The following is a 16895-nucleotide window of genomic DNA, read 5'->3' on the forward strand; positions in this document are numbered from 1 at the left end:
ACAATGTCATTCTGGCCCATAATTGAATTAAACTGTTTGACAAATGAGGCCAGCATTAAACTTTAAATGAATAAATAGTATAATGAAAATCTGGCATTACTGCTTAAACAATTGAACAGCATATTGCAAATTAGTGTTTTAATTTGTGTTATAAATAAGGGTGACATTGCATAGTTAGGTCAGTATTGTCGCAAAAGGATTCATTTTGGTTGTGTTCTATTGACAGATGATAGAAACAGAGTGTTTCAAGGATTTGAATGTTTTTGGACCAAATGAGACTAGGTCACTGGATCTAGACTGGAATCTGCCTCCTGATCCTCCAAAACGCAGCTTCTTCGACAGACTTTTCAGAAGACAAGTAAGAAAAATATTTATATTTTAAACCAGTGTTCCAGGCATGTTTGTTTACTGCTCAGCATGGTTGCTGGCTGCAATATTCCAGTCACTGATCATACCTCTGCTCAGGGCAAATACATGCACAACACACTGTGTGTGTATAACAACAAAACATGAACTGAGTGGCCATAGTTAAATTTATTGACAAATGGAATTTCACCCTAAACACACTATGAGTGCAGTTGAATTGTATTGTTAGACAGAAGGAGCAATATCAGTGGATTCTATCCATTTTCTGCTAATTCAGTAGTAAATGATGCGACTCCGACTTGTCCTAGGGCAGAAGTTGAATGCCAACTCCTATCAGTAAATAAAGCTGCTGCGGAATTTGATAACTGCAGGAGCTATAGAACAATTATTAGCATGCACTAACTGAAACCGGTTATAGCAGCCTTGAAATTAAAACAGTGCCAGTTTGGCATTGCCAAGTTCCTTTGGGCAACTTTCAATCACAACATCTGCTGTTTTGCAGAAAAAGAAGATTCCAAGGTTGGATCTGAACATCAAGGGAGTGATAGATACAAATTTAAGAATAATCAAAAAACCTTAATTTCAGATTAAGGCTTTTATCATAAACTAAAATATACAAACAACACAATGCACAAAAAATATCAAAACTGTTTAAAATTTAGGCTTTATGAAATGCATTCCTTCTACAATAAGGTCAGTAACTCCGAAAGACAGTGGGCCCTGTAGGTCTACCTTTTTCTTTTGGTCTTAGTTATTCTTGCAGAAAGCCTGTTTAGCACAATCACAGTATATGAAAAAGTGGTTAAAGACTTTATTTTTTATGTTAGAAGAAGAATTTTGAAATTGACATTAAATGTAAATGGAATTTAATATGGATACAACTGTAGTCTTGTGGTTATTTCTCCATCATTTTGAAGTAACTGCAAACTGAAAAGAATGACTTGAAAGAAATTTTAGAAAAAAAAGTAATCCGTGCAGTCCTATATACTACATAGTGAGAAACTGCTCTACTTTTTATTTTTATTGTTTTAACCAGAAAAACAGGTCTTCAATAGTTCAGTAATTTGAGTACTAAAGATTATCACTAAGCTGATATTCCGAGCCCTGAACATAAAATCAAGTGCTTGTTTACAGGATTTCCACCCTCTAATATAATTTTATGTTTTTCCCAAGTTGAATGTTAAAAATAATTAAAGCAGTTGATAAGTGTGACTGAGTGATGAACTTGTACAAGTAAAAGTGAACATTGTGATTTCAAACAATACATCCTAATGAGAGGATTTATAGAGAAAAATACCAGTCTGAGCATTAAAGAATGTTGTGTGTAATTTCAGGCAGGAATGATAAAGAGCTATGATAGCAGTTTTGTATATAATGAAAATGATGTGATAAGTAGGACAAATTATTCACCAGCGGGTCTCAGCTTTAATTGTTATGCAGATGACTAGGCCTTGGTAAAAATACAGATTCTTTTTCCAATTAATCATTATTTTTCATTGAAATGATTCAATATTGATTCTTAAAGTCTCAAGTTCGATCTTGTGAATCTCCATCCTGCTCAATTACGTTATGTAGATTTTTGCTTATCTTCGTTTTTCGTGTCTGATGCAGTAGATGTCATGCTTTCTATGGAAAAAAAAGCACTTTACTAATAGTAGCTCTTGCTCCCGGGATGCAGGATAGGGTGGAAACAGAGCTCACGAGGGCAGAGTTGGACATTCTACTATGCAAACTCAGATAACGTTACATGGGTGAGTCTGGAAGACCATCCCTCTGAGCACTGCACCCTGACTCCTCAACACCCCGAGCTACAGCAGCTCTAACTTGTAACAGCTGAACAACCAGGGCAGCAGATTCCGACTAGACAATCACATCTCACTAAATAAAAAATGACTGGGCACCACCTGTGGTGGATCTGTTACAGACAAGTGCGTTGCATGCCAGTCACACCAGGAACCAAACTTGCTGCATATATGGTATGCAGAGCTGCTGAGATGGCTGTTCCAAAAACCTTTCTAGCTTTTTCAATGCACTGATCCATCGCCCGAGTGCATCAGTCACCAGTTTGTGTGTTGGCAAGTCCAAAAAACATTGGTTCTCTTTAAGCACGTGGCTTGCTGTACTGCTGTGGTGAAAAAAGTTTCCAACCGGCCAGCATGCGATACCAAAGTGAACATGTATGTAATGCAGTCAATTAGAAGTAACTACATACGCTGTACCATACAGATCATATTAGCGGCATTATCAGTCATGATGGTTGATTCTTAAATTTACATTAAATTAATCCAATGCCGCTGTCAACAAGCATCATCTCAAGATCTTCATTTTAGTCTGAGGAGGAACTCTGAAGAAGCATCTTCAAGACTGATTAATGTCACTGCTACATGTGAGCAACCGAAGATGTGTGTAATTTGTAGAGTTATAGAAAGACAAGTCTTTCCGCTGTATCTTTAATTTTGACTAATTCAAAGTTATTTTAAAGGTCCAATAGGGAAATAAATTTGGCTAACACTTTAGTCGAAGAGTGTCTTCATAGAGATTCATAGCATATGAATAGGTTATTGAATAACATTTATTATTTAAGATACTGTATTTGATAATTTTATAATAATATTATTCGCAAGATGATATAGATGTTTTATAAAGTAAATGCCATTGTATTGTATTGAAACAAGGAGCTCCCCCGTATTTTTTGTGGCAATACATGTTAGTTAAATGATGGTGAATTTTGAATGAGTGCAGTGCTGGGAATTTTTTTTTTTTTTTTTTTTTTGAAGAGCAACAATATTTTGTTGCACATCTTCCAAATATCCTAACACAGGGTCACGGGGGTCTGCAGGAGCCAATCCCGCCAACACAGAGCGCAAGGCAGGAACAAATCCGGGGCAGGGTGCCAGCCCACCGCAGGGCACACACACTAAGGACAATTTAGGATCACCAATGCACCTAACCTGCACCGATGTTAACTTTTCATTACTAATCCAGTATTTCTTCTTAAATGTTACTCCATGCTTATGCATATGTTATGAAGTTACTATGTAGACACCCTTCAAATAAAGTTCCAGAAATTTGTCACATTATATTACTGTTCTCTATGAATGGCTAAGTAATCTCAAAAAAAAAAAAGCCATCTCAAATATATTGCTGCACGCTAATTCAGCCAAAATAAAATCGATATTGAATCGATTCGGGACATCAGTGCCAATATCCGGCCCTATAGATGAATCTCAGATCTGTCTTAATACCAGGTCTACCACTGACCTGCTATCCCACACTGTCTGCTTGAGTCATTTCTGATTTAAATATTTGGCTTGATACTTTTTTAAACTGAATGCTGATAAAACTGAAATGTTATTAGTTGCCCCCAAATCAAGTCTCGCTAAGATTTCAGGCTTTACTATTAACATTGATGGTGTTTGGATTCAGCCTTCACAACTTGTGTGTATTTTAGGTATCCTTTTTGACTCATTGCTTACTTTTGAGTCTCATAAGCTCATTTAGCAAAAATGCTTTTTATGTTCCTCACAGTATCGTTGTCTTTGCCCGTTACTAAATAGGAGAGACTCTCAAATACCTGTACGTGCTTTCATTCTCTCCTTGACTGTTATAACCCCCTGTCTGTTGGCTTTCTTCTTATAACACTGTCAAGACTGGAATATACCTGTATCCAGAACTGAGCTGATTGAGTCCTCAAACACAGCAAACAAACAGAGCTCGCTCATCTCTCCTGCCCTTTACCATTTGCACTGGCTGCCTGTTTCTTCATCTATTAAATATAAAATGGCACTCATTACTTTTAAGCTTTGCATAATCTAGTCCCTGTGTATCTTGCCCACCTCCTTCACTGATACGATTCTCCTCGTGCTCTTGGGCCCTCTGGTATGAGGCTCCTAATGGCCCAACAGACCAAACATTCTTCCTGGGGTGACGGATCATTCAGTGTCATGGCCCTCTGCATCTGGAACTCCTTACCTCAGCATTTGCATGACTGCTTTTCACTTCCTTTTTTTTAAAAATAAATTGAATTTTTTTTGTTTATTGCATATTTACTTCAGTCTTAGATTTTAACCCTTGTAGAATGTAACTATATTATGACTATAGTGCTTGTTCTGTTTTGGCATTATTTGTTTCTGGTTTCTTATGTTTTTAAATATTTCATAACGTGTCCTTGGTTTTGAGCAGGGTACTATTTAAATAAAAATGATTTATTTTTAATTGGAACTAATGTATGTGTGGTTTTATATTTTAGCAGTACACCTAAATACACAGTAGAAATCAGGGATTTGTTTATAAAGTGGAGCTGTTTTCCCTTCTTCTTTTTATGGTTGCAAAATCAGAAAAGACTTCTTCTAGTACATTTACGGCTTACTTTATCCAAGGCAACTTACAACATTTATGGTACAATTGGTTACATTTTCTTTTGGTTTACAATTGGAGCACAGGCAGGTCAAGTGACTTGCTCACAGTCATACAGTGTCAGTAGTGGGATCTGAACCCTCAAAATGAGGGCTAGAAATCTAAAACCTTAACTACCACACCAAACTGCCTGCCTGAATTGTAAACTAAACAGGGTAGTCTCTTTACAGGGCTAATCTATACATATTAATAAAAGGCAAAGCCCTCACTGACTCACTGACTGATTGACTGACTGACTGACTGACTGACTGACTCACTCACTCATCACTAATTCTCGAACTTCCCGTGTAGGTGGAAGGCTGAAATTTGGCAGGCTCATTCCTTACAGCTTACTTACAAAAGTTAGGCAGGTTTCATTTCGAAATTCTACGCGTAATGGTCATAACTGGAACATATTTTTTGTCCATATACTGTAATGGAGGAGGCGGAGTCACGTGTCACGTCATCACGCCTCCTACGTAATCACGTGAACTAAAAACAAGGAAGAGATTTACAGCACGAGTCAAACGCGGGAACGAAGGTAAATGACGTTAATTTTTGACTGTCTTTTAATACTGTGTAAGCATACATATTAACACATGTGCAATTAAACCTGTGCATTTACGGGGTGATTTCTCAGGCTTAAAAGCTCGCCTTTTATCAAACGCGGGAACAAAGGTAACTGACGTTGTTCACTGTCTTTTAATACTGTGTAACCATACATATTAACACATGTGCAATTAAACGTGTGCATTTACGGGGTGATTTCTTAGGCTTAAAAGCTCACCTTTTACTAAAAAGGTAAATGCAAAACTATTTTCAATCAGTTTATTGAAACGCTCCCGTTAAGGATTGCAATAACATATTCGCGAGATAAAAGAACGAAGTAGGGGGAAATGAAGGAAGAGCGGCAAACAGCGAAGAGCAAAAAATTCATTAAACAATTGAGAAGGGAGCGAGTGAAGCATACAAGCATGTTCATAAGGGAAACAAAGCACGGTGTAAAACGTAAGTTTAAAATAAGTTTATAGAAACGCTCCCGCTGCAGATTGCAATAACATATTCGCGAGATAAAAGTTTAATGAGAAGACACGAGGTATAAACGAACCACACGCCGTGGCGCAACGTTAGGGGCAACAGTTTCAACCATTCTATGATCTGCTTCTCGCAACTGAAAGACGGCACATGGCGGATGTTAGCCGACTTGCTGACCGCAACGTTAGGGGCTTCAACTCTGGCGCTGACGATAGAGATTCGATTCTCGAGAGGGGATGCAGTGAGTGTGTATGCCTGATGAGCCCAGAATTAGGGAGAAACACGTGTCGCATACTCTTTGCATTATTTGAAAGTAAACTATTAAAACCATTCTATGATCAGCTTCTGGAAACAGAAAGAGGGCACGTGGCGGATGTAAGGCGACTTCCTGACCAACCACAAGCGTTACCTGGCAGGTAACCACCCATACAGTCAGATTGTGATTCAGAAAACGAATGCCATGAATGTAATTACCACGATCTACATACTGTCAAATAAACGAAACACACGCCGTAGCGCGACAGCTGTGAAAAGCGAGGTTCAGAAAAAACAGATCCTTAACAAATTGTTATTGGTATATTTTCGATCCGTTTAAAAAGGTTTTCTTTTCTTATTAAAAAATTAAAAGCAGTACTTCGCCGCAACGAACCGCGAGAATTTGGCTATATATATCTGCTTCTCGCAATTAAAAGAGGGCACGTGGCGGATTTTAGACGACTTCATGACCAAACTTAAGTGTTACCTGCCAGGTAGGGTTACCACTTTTAATACAAAAAAATAAGGGACGCATACTGCAGCGGGTGCCACATCCCAGTGCCAACACTTTGCAGACTGTACTTAAAAGACCCGCCCTCCTCACTGGACAGTTAAAAAGACCAATCAAACTAACGATGACATCAAGTATTACCCAATCAAAAGTAGGAAAGGAGGCATCTTCATAAAATGCGTGTGGGATGATTTGCATGAGACGCTGCTTTAAAAAAAATGCTAAAAAAATACGGGACAAATCCCGTCCCGTATTGATTCAAAACGGGATGCGCAATTTCATTCTCAAATGCGGCACGATTCCGTATTTTAAAGGACGGGTGGCAACCCTACAGTGCCAGGTAACCACCCATACAATCAGATTGTGATTCAGACTAGGAATGCAATGAATGTAATTACCCCGATCTACATACAAGGCGAAAGTCTTGCAACATTCAAAGATGATGGTTTGGGATAAGTACACCATAGAACATAAAAGAGCTTATGAAGCCTTGAACCGAAAAAAGCAAGATCTCAGAGATCGTAAAAAAAAAAAATAGGAGGTAATGTCGTTTTACTCGCTGTAGATTTTAGTCAAACATTACCAGTTATTCCACGAGGGAGACCAGCAGATGAACTCAACGCGTGTTTAAAATCCATGCTTCTCCCACGCTCGGTTATATGTCGTGTGTTCTCGGGTAGGTACACCAAAAAATGTATACATTTAAGCATGTAATGGGCAAACAAAAAATGAGGTATACCCGAAGGCACTGCAGTAGTACTTAATGTAACTTTACTTCTTAAATGTTAATGTTTTACTGTTTAATAATTTATACGCTTCTTATATGTTGTTCAAATTCTTTTATCAAAATACCAGTGACAGCGCAATGCACGATAACATGGAGTGAATACACCATACGCATCCGCCCACGGCCGCCCTGGTGTGCGCAGATAGGAGTTGATTCTACAATAAAATAAAATAAAGATAAAGAGTAATACAATCATCACCCATAAAGCGGATAGTAGACGTGACGTACTATATGTGTACCAGATTTCAAGTCAATAGGTGAAACGGTTTGCGAGCTACAGGTGATTTAAAATCCTGGACAGACACACAAATTGCCACGGTAGCAAATTACAGAAGAAGATTTTACTGTTTAATAATTTATATTTATATGAAATGTGCTTCTTATATATTACTTCATATTCTCATATGATAATGATGTTAATGTTTATATTGATTTCTATGTTATTGAAACTGCATGTATGTGTGTATATGTATGTGTATATATATATATATATATATATATATATATATATATATACAGTACTAGCAAAATACCCGCGCTTCGCAGCGGAGAAGTAGTGTGTTAAAGAGGTTATGAAAAAAAAAAAGAAACATTTTAAAAATAACGTAACATGATTGTCAGTGTAATTGTGTTGTCATTGTTATAAGTGTTGCTGTCTTATATATATATATATATATATATATATATATATATATATATATATATATATATATATATATTTTATATATATATATATATATATATATTATATATATATATAATATACACACACACATAAACATTTATATACATATCTACATATACACATATCTACATATATATACACACATACATAAACACACACACAAGACTTATTGACTGAAACGGGCTTTCACGAAAAAAGTTAGGGCTTTGCTACAGGATACACCCTCCACAAGTTAAGCAAGTAAAAATAAAATATATATTTCTGTTTTATTTAAAACTTTTAAGTTCATATGCATAGCCCCATTTGGCTGTTTAATTTTTTTTTTCTTTCTTCAGTAATATTTAATCTCCTTAAAGAAAAAGAACATATCCATTTTACTTTTTTTGTATCTCTTTAGTAATATTTTACTGTAAAAGGATAACCAGTATTTAAACCCTTTATGTTACTTTATACATTTATTTTACACAATGTTGAAAAATTAATAGCAAAGCTACATATTTTGGCAGCTGCTGCTTTCATTTTCAATGAAATGAAAAAAGCTCTCCAAGAGAAAATGTCAATGAAGAAGAAACAGTTTGCACTATCTAAAAATCAGAAACCCATTTATAAAAGTTTGCTGCAGATGACTTAACTGAAAATAAATGAATAGTTCCTATGTGTATAATACATATTTATCTATTTTACTTATGCCTTTATTCCACCAACTTACAACATCTGAGGTACAATTTGTTACATTACTTTTGTTTTTTGCAGCACAGGCAGGTGAAGTGACTTCCTCAGGGTCACACAGTGGTGTCAGTACCAGGATTTGAACTGACAAGCTCCGGGTTTACTGAAATATTACTGAAGAAAGAAAAAAAAACGAAAACGGGCAAATGGGGCTATGCATACAAATGTCCATCCATCCATTATCCAACCTGCCATATCCTAAATACAGGAGCCAATAAGTAGATATGTATATATACAGTATATATATATATAATGTGAATGTATGTATGTATATATGTATGTCTATATATATATATATATATATATATAATATATATATATATATATATATATATGTAGATATGTAAATTTGTATATGTATATATATGTTTATGTGGATGTGTATATACATATGTATATGTAGATATGTGTATATGTAGATATATATATATATATATATGTATATGTATATATATGTTTATGTGTGTGTGTGTGTGTGTATATTATATATATAAAAGGCAGCAACACTCATAACAATGACAACACAATTACATTGACAATCATGTTACGTTATTTTTAAAATGTTTCCTTTTCTTTTTCATAACCTCTTTAACACACTACTTCTCCGCTGCGAAGCGCGGGTATTTTGCTATTTATCTATATATATAAAGGAGAGTTGGGATCCGAGAGACTGTGTTTGTGTGTTTGTGGAGGGATGGAGAGTCAAGGCGGGTGTTGGAGTCACGTGATCATCTCCCCTCCCATTCACCTCATTTCATTCACTTCATTTCGCTCCGAGCTCAGCTCCGCAGCTGGCGCGGTCTTGCTGTTCTTGATTTGCTTTTCACATGGCCAAGTATACGTTGCATGCTCAAGAGTAAGCTCAGCGCACAACTTGGTCATATTACAACCGGAGGGGCGAACTGACAACATGGTATACAAAGAGATCCTTAACAAATAATTATTGGTATAATTTCCCTCAGTTTATTATTTAAAATTTTAAAGCAGTACTTCGCCGCTGCGAAGCGCGGGTATTTTGCTATTTTATATATATATATATATATATATGTGAATGTATGTGTGTATATATATATATATGTGAATGTATGTGTGTATATATGTAGATATGTAAATTTGTATATGTAGATATGTGTATATGTAGATATGTATATATATGTATATATGTTTATGTATATATATGGTTACATAACCTCTTTAACACACTACTTCTCCGCTGCAAAGCGCGGGTATTTTGCTATATGTATATATATATGTGTCTGTATGTGTATATATATATATATATATATATATATATATATATTTATATATATATATATATATGTGTGTATGTATGTATGTGTGTATATGTATGTGTATATATATGTTGATATATGTATATATATGTGGATGTCTATATGTAGATATATATATATATGTAGATATGTATATATGTAGATATGTATATAAGTATATATGTTTATGTATTGTAGCAGTTAAGCGTGTTGTCCACCTCTCGAACCCTCAGGTACCACTCCTCAGACCAGGTGAAAATATAACAACTATTTTGTTGTCGTACAGTGCACAAAGCACTCCTTCCACCACACTCATAAACACAATAAACTATTCACTAATACAATACTCTCTCCTCCTCGCCCAGACACTTGCCACCCTACCTCCCAGCTCAGCTCTGACTGGAGGGAGGCGGCCCCTTTTATATGCCCCGGATGGGCTCCAGGTGCATCATTAGGGCCTCCGTGGCCACACCCCTGTGTGGCGGAAGCTCCCAAGGTGTTTCCGGAAGTCCACCAGGTGCTTTCAGGTTTCTTCCCCCCAGCACTTCCCGGTGTGGCAGAAGTACTGAGGGCCAACACTCCCAAGGCATTGGGGCGCCATTGTGGAGATTGGCTCGGACACAGACAGGCAGACACGTTCATGTCACCCAACACACGTTTATTATACATAATATTTACAATTATCTTGCACAATCCAGTGCCAAAGCACCAATCACCCCTTTTAAAGTCCTGGCCACAACACAATGCCTTTCTCTTTCTCTGGTCCGCCTCCACTCCTCTCCAATATGCTTCGTCTTCTTCCTCCCAACTCTCGCCCTGACTGGAGGGAGGCGGCCCCTTTTATATGCCCCGGATGGGCTCCAGGTGCATCATTAGGGCCTCCGTGGCCACACCCCTGTGTGGTGGAAGCTCCCAAGGTGTTTCCGGAAGTCCACCAGGTGCTTTCAGGTTTCTTCCCCCCAGCACTTCCCGGTGTGGCGGAAGTACTGAGGGCCAACACTCCCAAGGCATTGGGGCGCCCCCTGGCGGTGACCACGGGCCCCTACAGGGCTGAGCTTCCAAGCTCCGTACCCGTGGTCCCCAAAGCCACCAGGGAGGATGCCCCCTCGTGTCCTGGAGGAGGCACAAGCCCTCCTCCACTCCTGCTAGGCGTCCCGGCCGGGCATGGATGCCCGCCGGGCACCACAGTATATATATGTTTACATAACCTCTTTAACACACTACTTCTCCGCTGCGAAGCGCGGGTATTTTGCTAGTTAATGTATAAATCAGAAGTAGATAGTGTAGACTTCATGAGATCAAGTCCTGTGTTGTTCTTTCTCTTACTGTATACAGTGCATCTGGAAAGTATTCACAGCGCATCACTTTTTCCACATTTTGTTATGTTACAACCTTATTCCAAAATGGATTAAATTCATTTTTTTCCTCAGAATTCTACACACAACACCCCATAATGACAACGTGAAAAAAGGTTACTTGAGAGTTTTGCAAATTTATTAAAAATAAAAAAATTGAGAAAGCACATGTACATAAGTATTCACAGCCTTTGCCCTGAAGCTCAAAATTGAGCTCAGGTGCATCCTGTTTCCCCTGATCATCCTTGAGATGTTTCTGTAGCTTAATTGGAGTCCACCTGTGGTAAATTCAGTTGATTGGACATGATTTGGAAAGGCACACACCTGTCTATATGAGGTCCCACAGTTGACAGTTCATGTCAGAGCACAAACCAAGCATGAAGTCAAAGGAATTGTCTGTAGACCTCCGAGACAGGATTGTCTCGAGGCGCAAATCTGGGGAAGGTTACAAAAAAATTTCTGCTGCTTTGAAGGTCCCAATGAGCACAGTGGCCTCCATCATCCGTAAGTAGAAGAAGTTGGAAACCACCAGGACTCTTCCTAGAGCTGGCCAGCCATCTAAACTGAGCGATCGGGGGAGAATGGCCTTAGTCAGGGAGGTGACCAAGAACCCGATGGTCACTCTGTCAGAGCTCCAGAGGTCCTCTATGGAGAGAGGAGAACCTTCCAGAAGGACAACCATCTCTGCAGCAATCCACCAATCAGGCCTGTATGGTAGAGTGGCCAGACGGAAGCCACTCCTTAGTAAAAGGCACATGGCAGCCCACCTGTAGTTTGTCAAAAGGCACCTGAAGTACTCTCAGACCATGAGAAAGAAAATTCTCTGGTCTGATGAGACAAAGATTGAACTCTTTGGTGTGAATGCCAGGCGTCACATTTGGAGGAAACCAGGCACTGCTCATCACCAGGCCAATACCATCCCTACAGTGAAGCATGGTGGTGGCAGCATCATGCTGTGGGGATGTTTTTCAGTGGCAGGGACTGGGAGACTAGTCAGGATAAAGGGAAAGATGACTGCAGCAATGTACAGAGACATCCTGGATGAAAACCTGCTCCAGAGCGCTCTTGACCTCAGACTGGGGCGACGGTTCATCTTTCACCAGGACAACGACTCTAAGCACACAGCCAAGATATCAAAGGAGTGGCTTCATGACAACTTTGTGAATGTCCTTGAGTGGCCCAGCCAGAGCCCAGACTTGAATCCAATTGAACATCTCTGGAGAGAACTTTAAATAGCTGTGCACCGACGCTTCCCATCCAACCTGATGGAGCTTGAGAGGTGCTGCAAAGAGGAATGGGCGAAACTGGCCAAGGATAGGTGTGCCAAGCTTGTGGCATCATATTCAAAAAGACTTGAGGCTGTAATTGCTACCAAAGGTGCATCAACAAAGTATTGAGCAAAGGCTGTGAATACTTATGTACATGTGATTTCTCAGTTTTTTTATTTTTAATAAATTTGCAAAAACCTCAAGTAAACTTTTTTCACGTTGTCATTATGGGGTGTTGTGTGTAGAATTCTGAGGAAAAAAATGAATTTAATCCATTTTGGAATAAGGCTGTAACATAAAATGTGGAAAAAGTGATGCGCTGTGAATACTTTCCGGATGCACTGTATGTGACTTTACTAAATAGAACAAAGGAGAAGTCAAGCAAAGTGACACCTTTTATTGGCTAACTGAATACTGTAATCTTTTTAGTTAGCCAATAAATGGTGTCATTTTTCTTGACTTCTCATTACATGCATAATGGCTAACATGGTACAAGTCCCTAGTACTACTAAATAGAAGAAGAAACACAACTTCTGAAGAAGCAAGTAACACTGTGCTTCACAATCTCTGTGTCAATGACTGTCTAAAGTCTGTTGCTATAGAAGAACAAGCTATAAAATTAGCCAAAGGTCTTCAAGCCTTGAGTGTCAAAGGAGGAGATTTCACCTTACCAAAAGGGTAACAGCAGAACAGCCTTACTGTCTGTACCTGAAGAAGATAGAGCTATTGAACAAAATGACTTAGACATAAACCATTATTTGTTATCAACTGAGAGAGCCCTAGGCATTCAAGGTGCACACAAACTGACAGTTTCAAGTTCCAGATGAAGTTACAAGATAAGCCTGCTACAAGTCGTGGTATTCTGTCAGTTGTCAGTTCAGTATACGAGGGGGGACCCAAAAATAACCGGAATTTTGTTGTTGTTAGGTTGGTACTTGTAGTACGTGGTTGGGCCGCTAGGGCGATCTAGTTACACTCCTCACAAGTCAGTCTGCCAAGTGCCATCAGTCTGGTAGGTTGTGCTTGTGTTCAGTTAATTTTTTTGTAAAAGTAGTTTTGTGCAAGCGTTGTTTTTTTACGATGGCCGATTATCGTGAGCAAAGCGCGGCAGTGAAATTTTGTTTTCTTCTTGAAAAAAGTGTTGCAGAAACTATTGTTAGAAATGGTATGACAACCCTGAACCACCCACCCTACTCACCGGATTTAGCTCCGTGTGATTTCTTTTTGTTCCCTCGGATGAAAAAAGACTTGAAAGGAAGGCGTTTTGCTGACGTCGAAGAGGTAAAACAAGAAACGACCAGAGCGTTAATGGGCATTACTTCAGACAAATTTAAAAAATGTTTCGAACAATGGAACAAACCGTTAGATAAGTGTATTTCCGCCAATGGAGAGTACTTTGAAGGAGACTAATTGTAGTTTGTACAGAAAATTAAATTAAACACGTTTTAAAAATATTTCCGGTTAATTTTGGGTCCCCCCTCGTATGACCCATTTGGATTTTTAGCACCAGTTATATTGCCTGCTAAAAGGACTTGTGTGAGAAGAAGTATGGATGGGATGAAGAAGTGGAAGTTAAGCATGTCCAGCAATGGAGAAAATGGATGGATGATTTGCAGCTACTTGTGGATTACAATATAAGCAGTTTCATCGAACCAACAGGGTTTGGACACACACAGGCTGTACAAACGCATAATTTTTCATCAATCTCCAATGTCAGACATACATGAGGGATATGCCTCTAGACACTGCATATCATGGAAAACCATGTTTAGGGTAACATCCTTATACATTTTACCCATTAATGTGTACAGCATATGCATAAATCAACCTCAAAATCAAATTCATGACAGCCATTTGAAAATCGTCCTAAATCACCTTGGTAGAAATACAATGATAATCTGGAATTTTTACTGTTAGAATGGAGCAAAATACCGTGTCTAATGGAACAATGAGATGAGGCACAAAGACTGCCAAAGCCTTAGGGGTGAGGAGTCAGTGCAGGGTGGCTATAGGCAGAGAGGTAATGTGATTCTTAATTAAGGGGGTGCGTAAACTTCGGCAATAGGCAGTGGCAGTAAAAACACTCCAGAAGGTATTCATTAGTGTAGTTGCTTAAGTCTGTTTTGCTTAAGTGAAAAAAGTGATTTTTAAAAAAAATAAATAAATAAAAAAGCACACAGTGTGCCGACACTATTCCCCATTCATTTGCTAGGAAAGTGTTCTTCATTGTAAGAGAGAAAGGAAATCATGTAAGCATTTGTGTAATTTTAATTTGAAATGTCTATCTTATTTTTCAGCCTCAGAATTCTGTCAAAATCCGTGACAATGCAAATCACTCCATGAATGTAAACTCCGCATCCCCTAGTGCACACACTGGATCAGAAGGAAATGAAGACTCGTGACAATGTGCCTTCCATCAAGATTCTCTGGACTGTGTGTTGTTGTTTTATTTTTTTAAACACCATAAATGAAACAATGCAAGTCTCCTCATGACCTCTCAGGATGTACAAAAACAATGATGCAAAAGTCTGTAGCGTCACATTTCATTTTTCATGAAATGTACACAGCGCACTTTCTGATTTTTTTTTTTATTTTTTATTGTCATTTTTTAACTGTCTGAAAAGAGATTCTCAGGCTGAAGTTTTTAATTTTTTTTTTACAGTGGATGGCTTCGGAAGACTGCTGATTAAATTTATAGAGACAAATCTAGGAATAAAAACGGCTTCAGTTCTTCAGTGAAAAAATCTGCTGTCTCAATTGAAATACAACAGTGATGAGCAGAGACATCTTGAGGGATTCCTTGGGTCATAACCCAATTCACGAGACATGGACTTAGCAAGCTCACCTCCTTAGGGAAACGAAAGGCCATTATCTGTCTTACTGGTGCCTGGGCATTAAATGGGATTCATACAACACATCCAGCAGTTCCCCTCCCCTTGCTTTCAGCTACCTGAGGTTCTGAGCCAGTAGCCATGAGGATCATTACACTTCAGTCCTAATTCAAGCCTGCTTCCACTGCCCCCTCTGCCACAGACAACATCCTACAGATTATCAGTTTTTATTATTATTTTTATTTTAATCAATAGAGTTCTATATTTTGGGAATTTCTGGTATTCATGCCATAGAATAAACTGTGGTGCTTTCCTTGATTCAGTTCTTGATATGGGGGTTTTCTATTACATAGTTTTTCAGGTAAAGAAAAATGCAAGTTATGTTTTTCTTTCTGGGGAAATAAAGGGGAAATTGCTTATGGTTTATTAAAACCTGTTGAGTGAATACTTGTGTTAAACGATGCTGGCTTACCCTTTCCTTGTAGGAGGAGGGTCTGATGGGATATTCATTAATCAAATTGTCACAGTCTTTTGAAGATAATGCATATAAATGTGTTTTATGGCACATTACAGTAAAATGCTGTCTTTCATAAAAATACAACACAAAACAAGGCAAATGCAGTGAACTCTTGATCATGTGAAGCATTAAGAAAGGAAAAAGAAAGACAACTCCAATAGAGAAAAATAAACTTAGTTCTCCTCTCACACATGAAATACATGTTTCGCCATTTGTTGTCCAAGTCGGTGTTTCACTAGTCCACTCTTTGCGACTCAATTAGTGAACTGATCTTTCTTTCCAACTTGGTCTTTGTTGAAAATAATAACAGTTGAAATAACCCTTTGTTTCAGTAGCACTTTTAATTTGGTTTTAATAAACCACATGTGTGAAACATCAAGTGACATGGCAGTCTGCTTTTCAGCTGAAAGGATATGTGGCATCCGTCTTTAGAGCACTGCCTTAAAGCTTCTGATGCTGTGCTGCGAGTCTTCTCTTGTCAGCATGAAGACTGCGCTGGATGTGTGCAACACCAGCACTCGTCACTAAAGAGGTGAGTCTAAAACAGTTGGCGTTGAAGGAGCGATTAACTGAAACATAGACATCTGACAGACCAGCAAACAGATTTTTAATCAGCGGTGCTGCATGGTGCAGATTTAAGAAGCTGCCATTCCCCCCTCTTCTTCCCTCGTCATGCACCAAAACTCGGCTAATGTCTAGTTCTAGGATGGGCCTACTCCGCCCTGGGTAGCCAATTGTAGCCAACATTTTCTATTTGATAATTCTTACCTGATTTCTGTCAATGTCTTACAGTAGCTGCTTGTATTTAATAGAATCGCCTTCAGGCTGATCAGTTTATGTTTTTGTTTGTCTTTAATCAAGTAAGCAATGTAACCATGACAAGGCTCCTT

At 38.4% G+C, this 16895-nt stretch overlaps 1 protein-coding gene across 3 annotated transcripts in view; it reads left to right on the forward strand.

The window, feature by feature from the left end:
• The window catches only part of grk5l (G protein-coupled receptor kinase 5 like), a 159060-nt gene extending 143141 nt beyond the window's left edge, over nucleotides 1-15919 (forward strand). For all 3 annotated transcript variants that reach the window (XM_028799776.2, XM_028799792.2, XM_028799784.2), the window contains 2 exons: nucleotides 227-358; nucleotides 14955-15919. In XM_028799776.2, the coding sequence (XP_028655609.2) occupies nucleotides 227-358; nucleotides 14955-15059 (237 nt within the window). In that variant the 3' untranslated portion in view covers nucleotides 15060-15919. The remainder of the gene's footprint in view (nucleotides 1-226; nucleotides 359-14954) is intronic.
• Nucleotides 15920-16895: the final 976 nt, after the last annotated feature.

Source organism: Erpetoichthys calabaricus, chromosome 1 (assembly GCF_900747795.2).
Source record: "Erpetoichthys calabaricus chromosome 1, fErpCal1.3, whole genome shotgun sequence".
Taxonomy (NCBI): domain Eukaryota; kingdom Metazoa; phylum Chordata; class Cladistia; order Polypteriformes; family Polypteridae; genus Erpetoichthys; species Erpetoichthys calabaricus.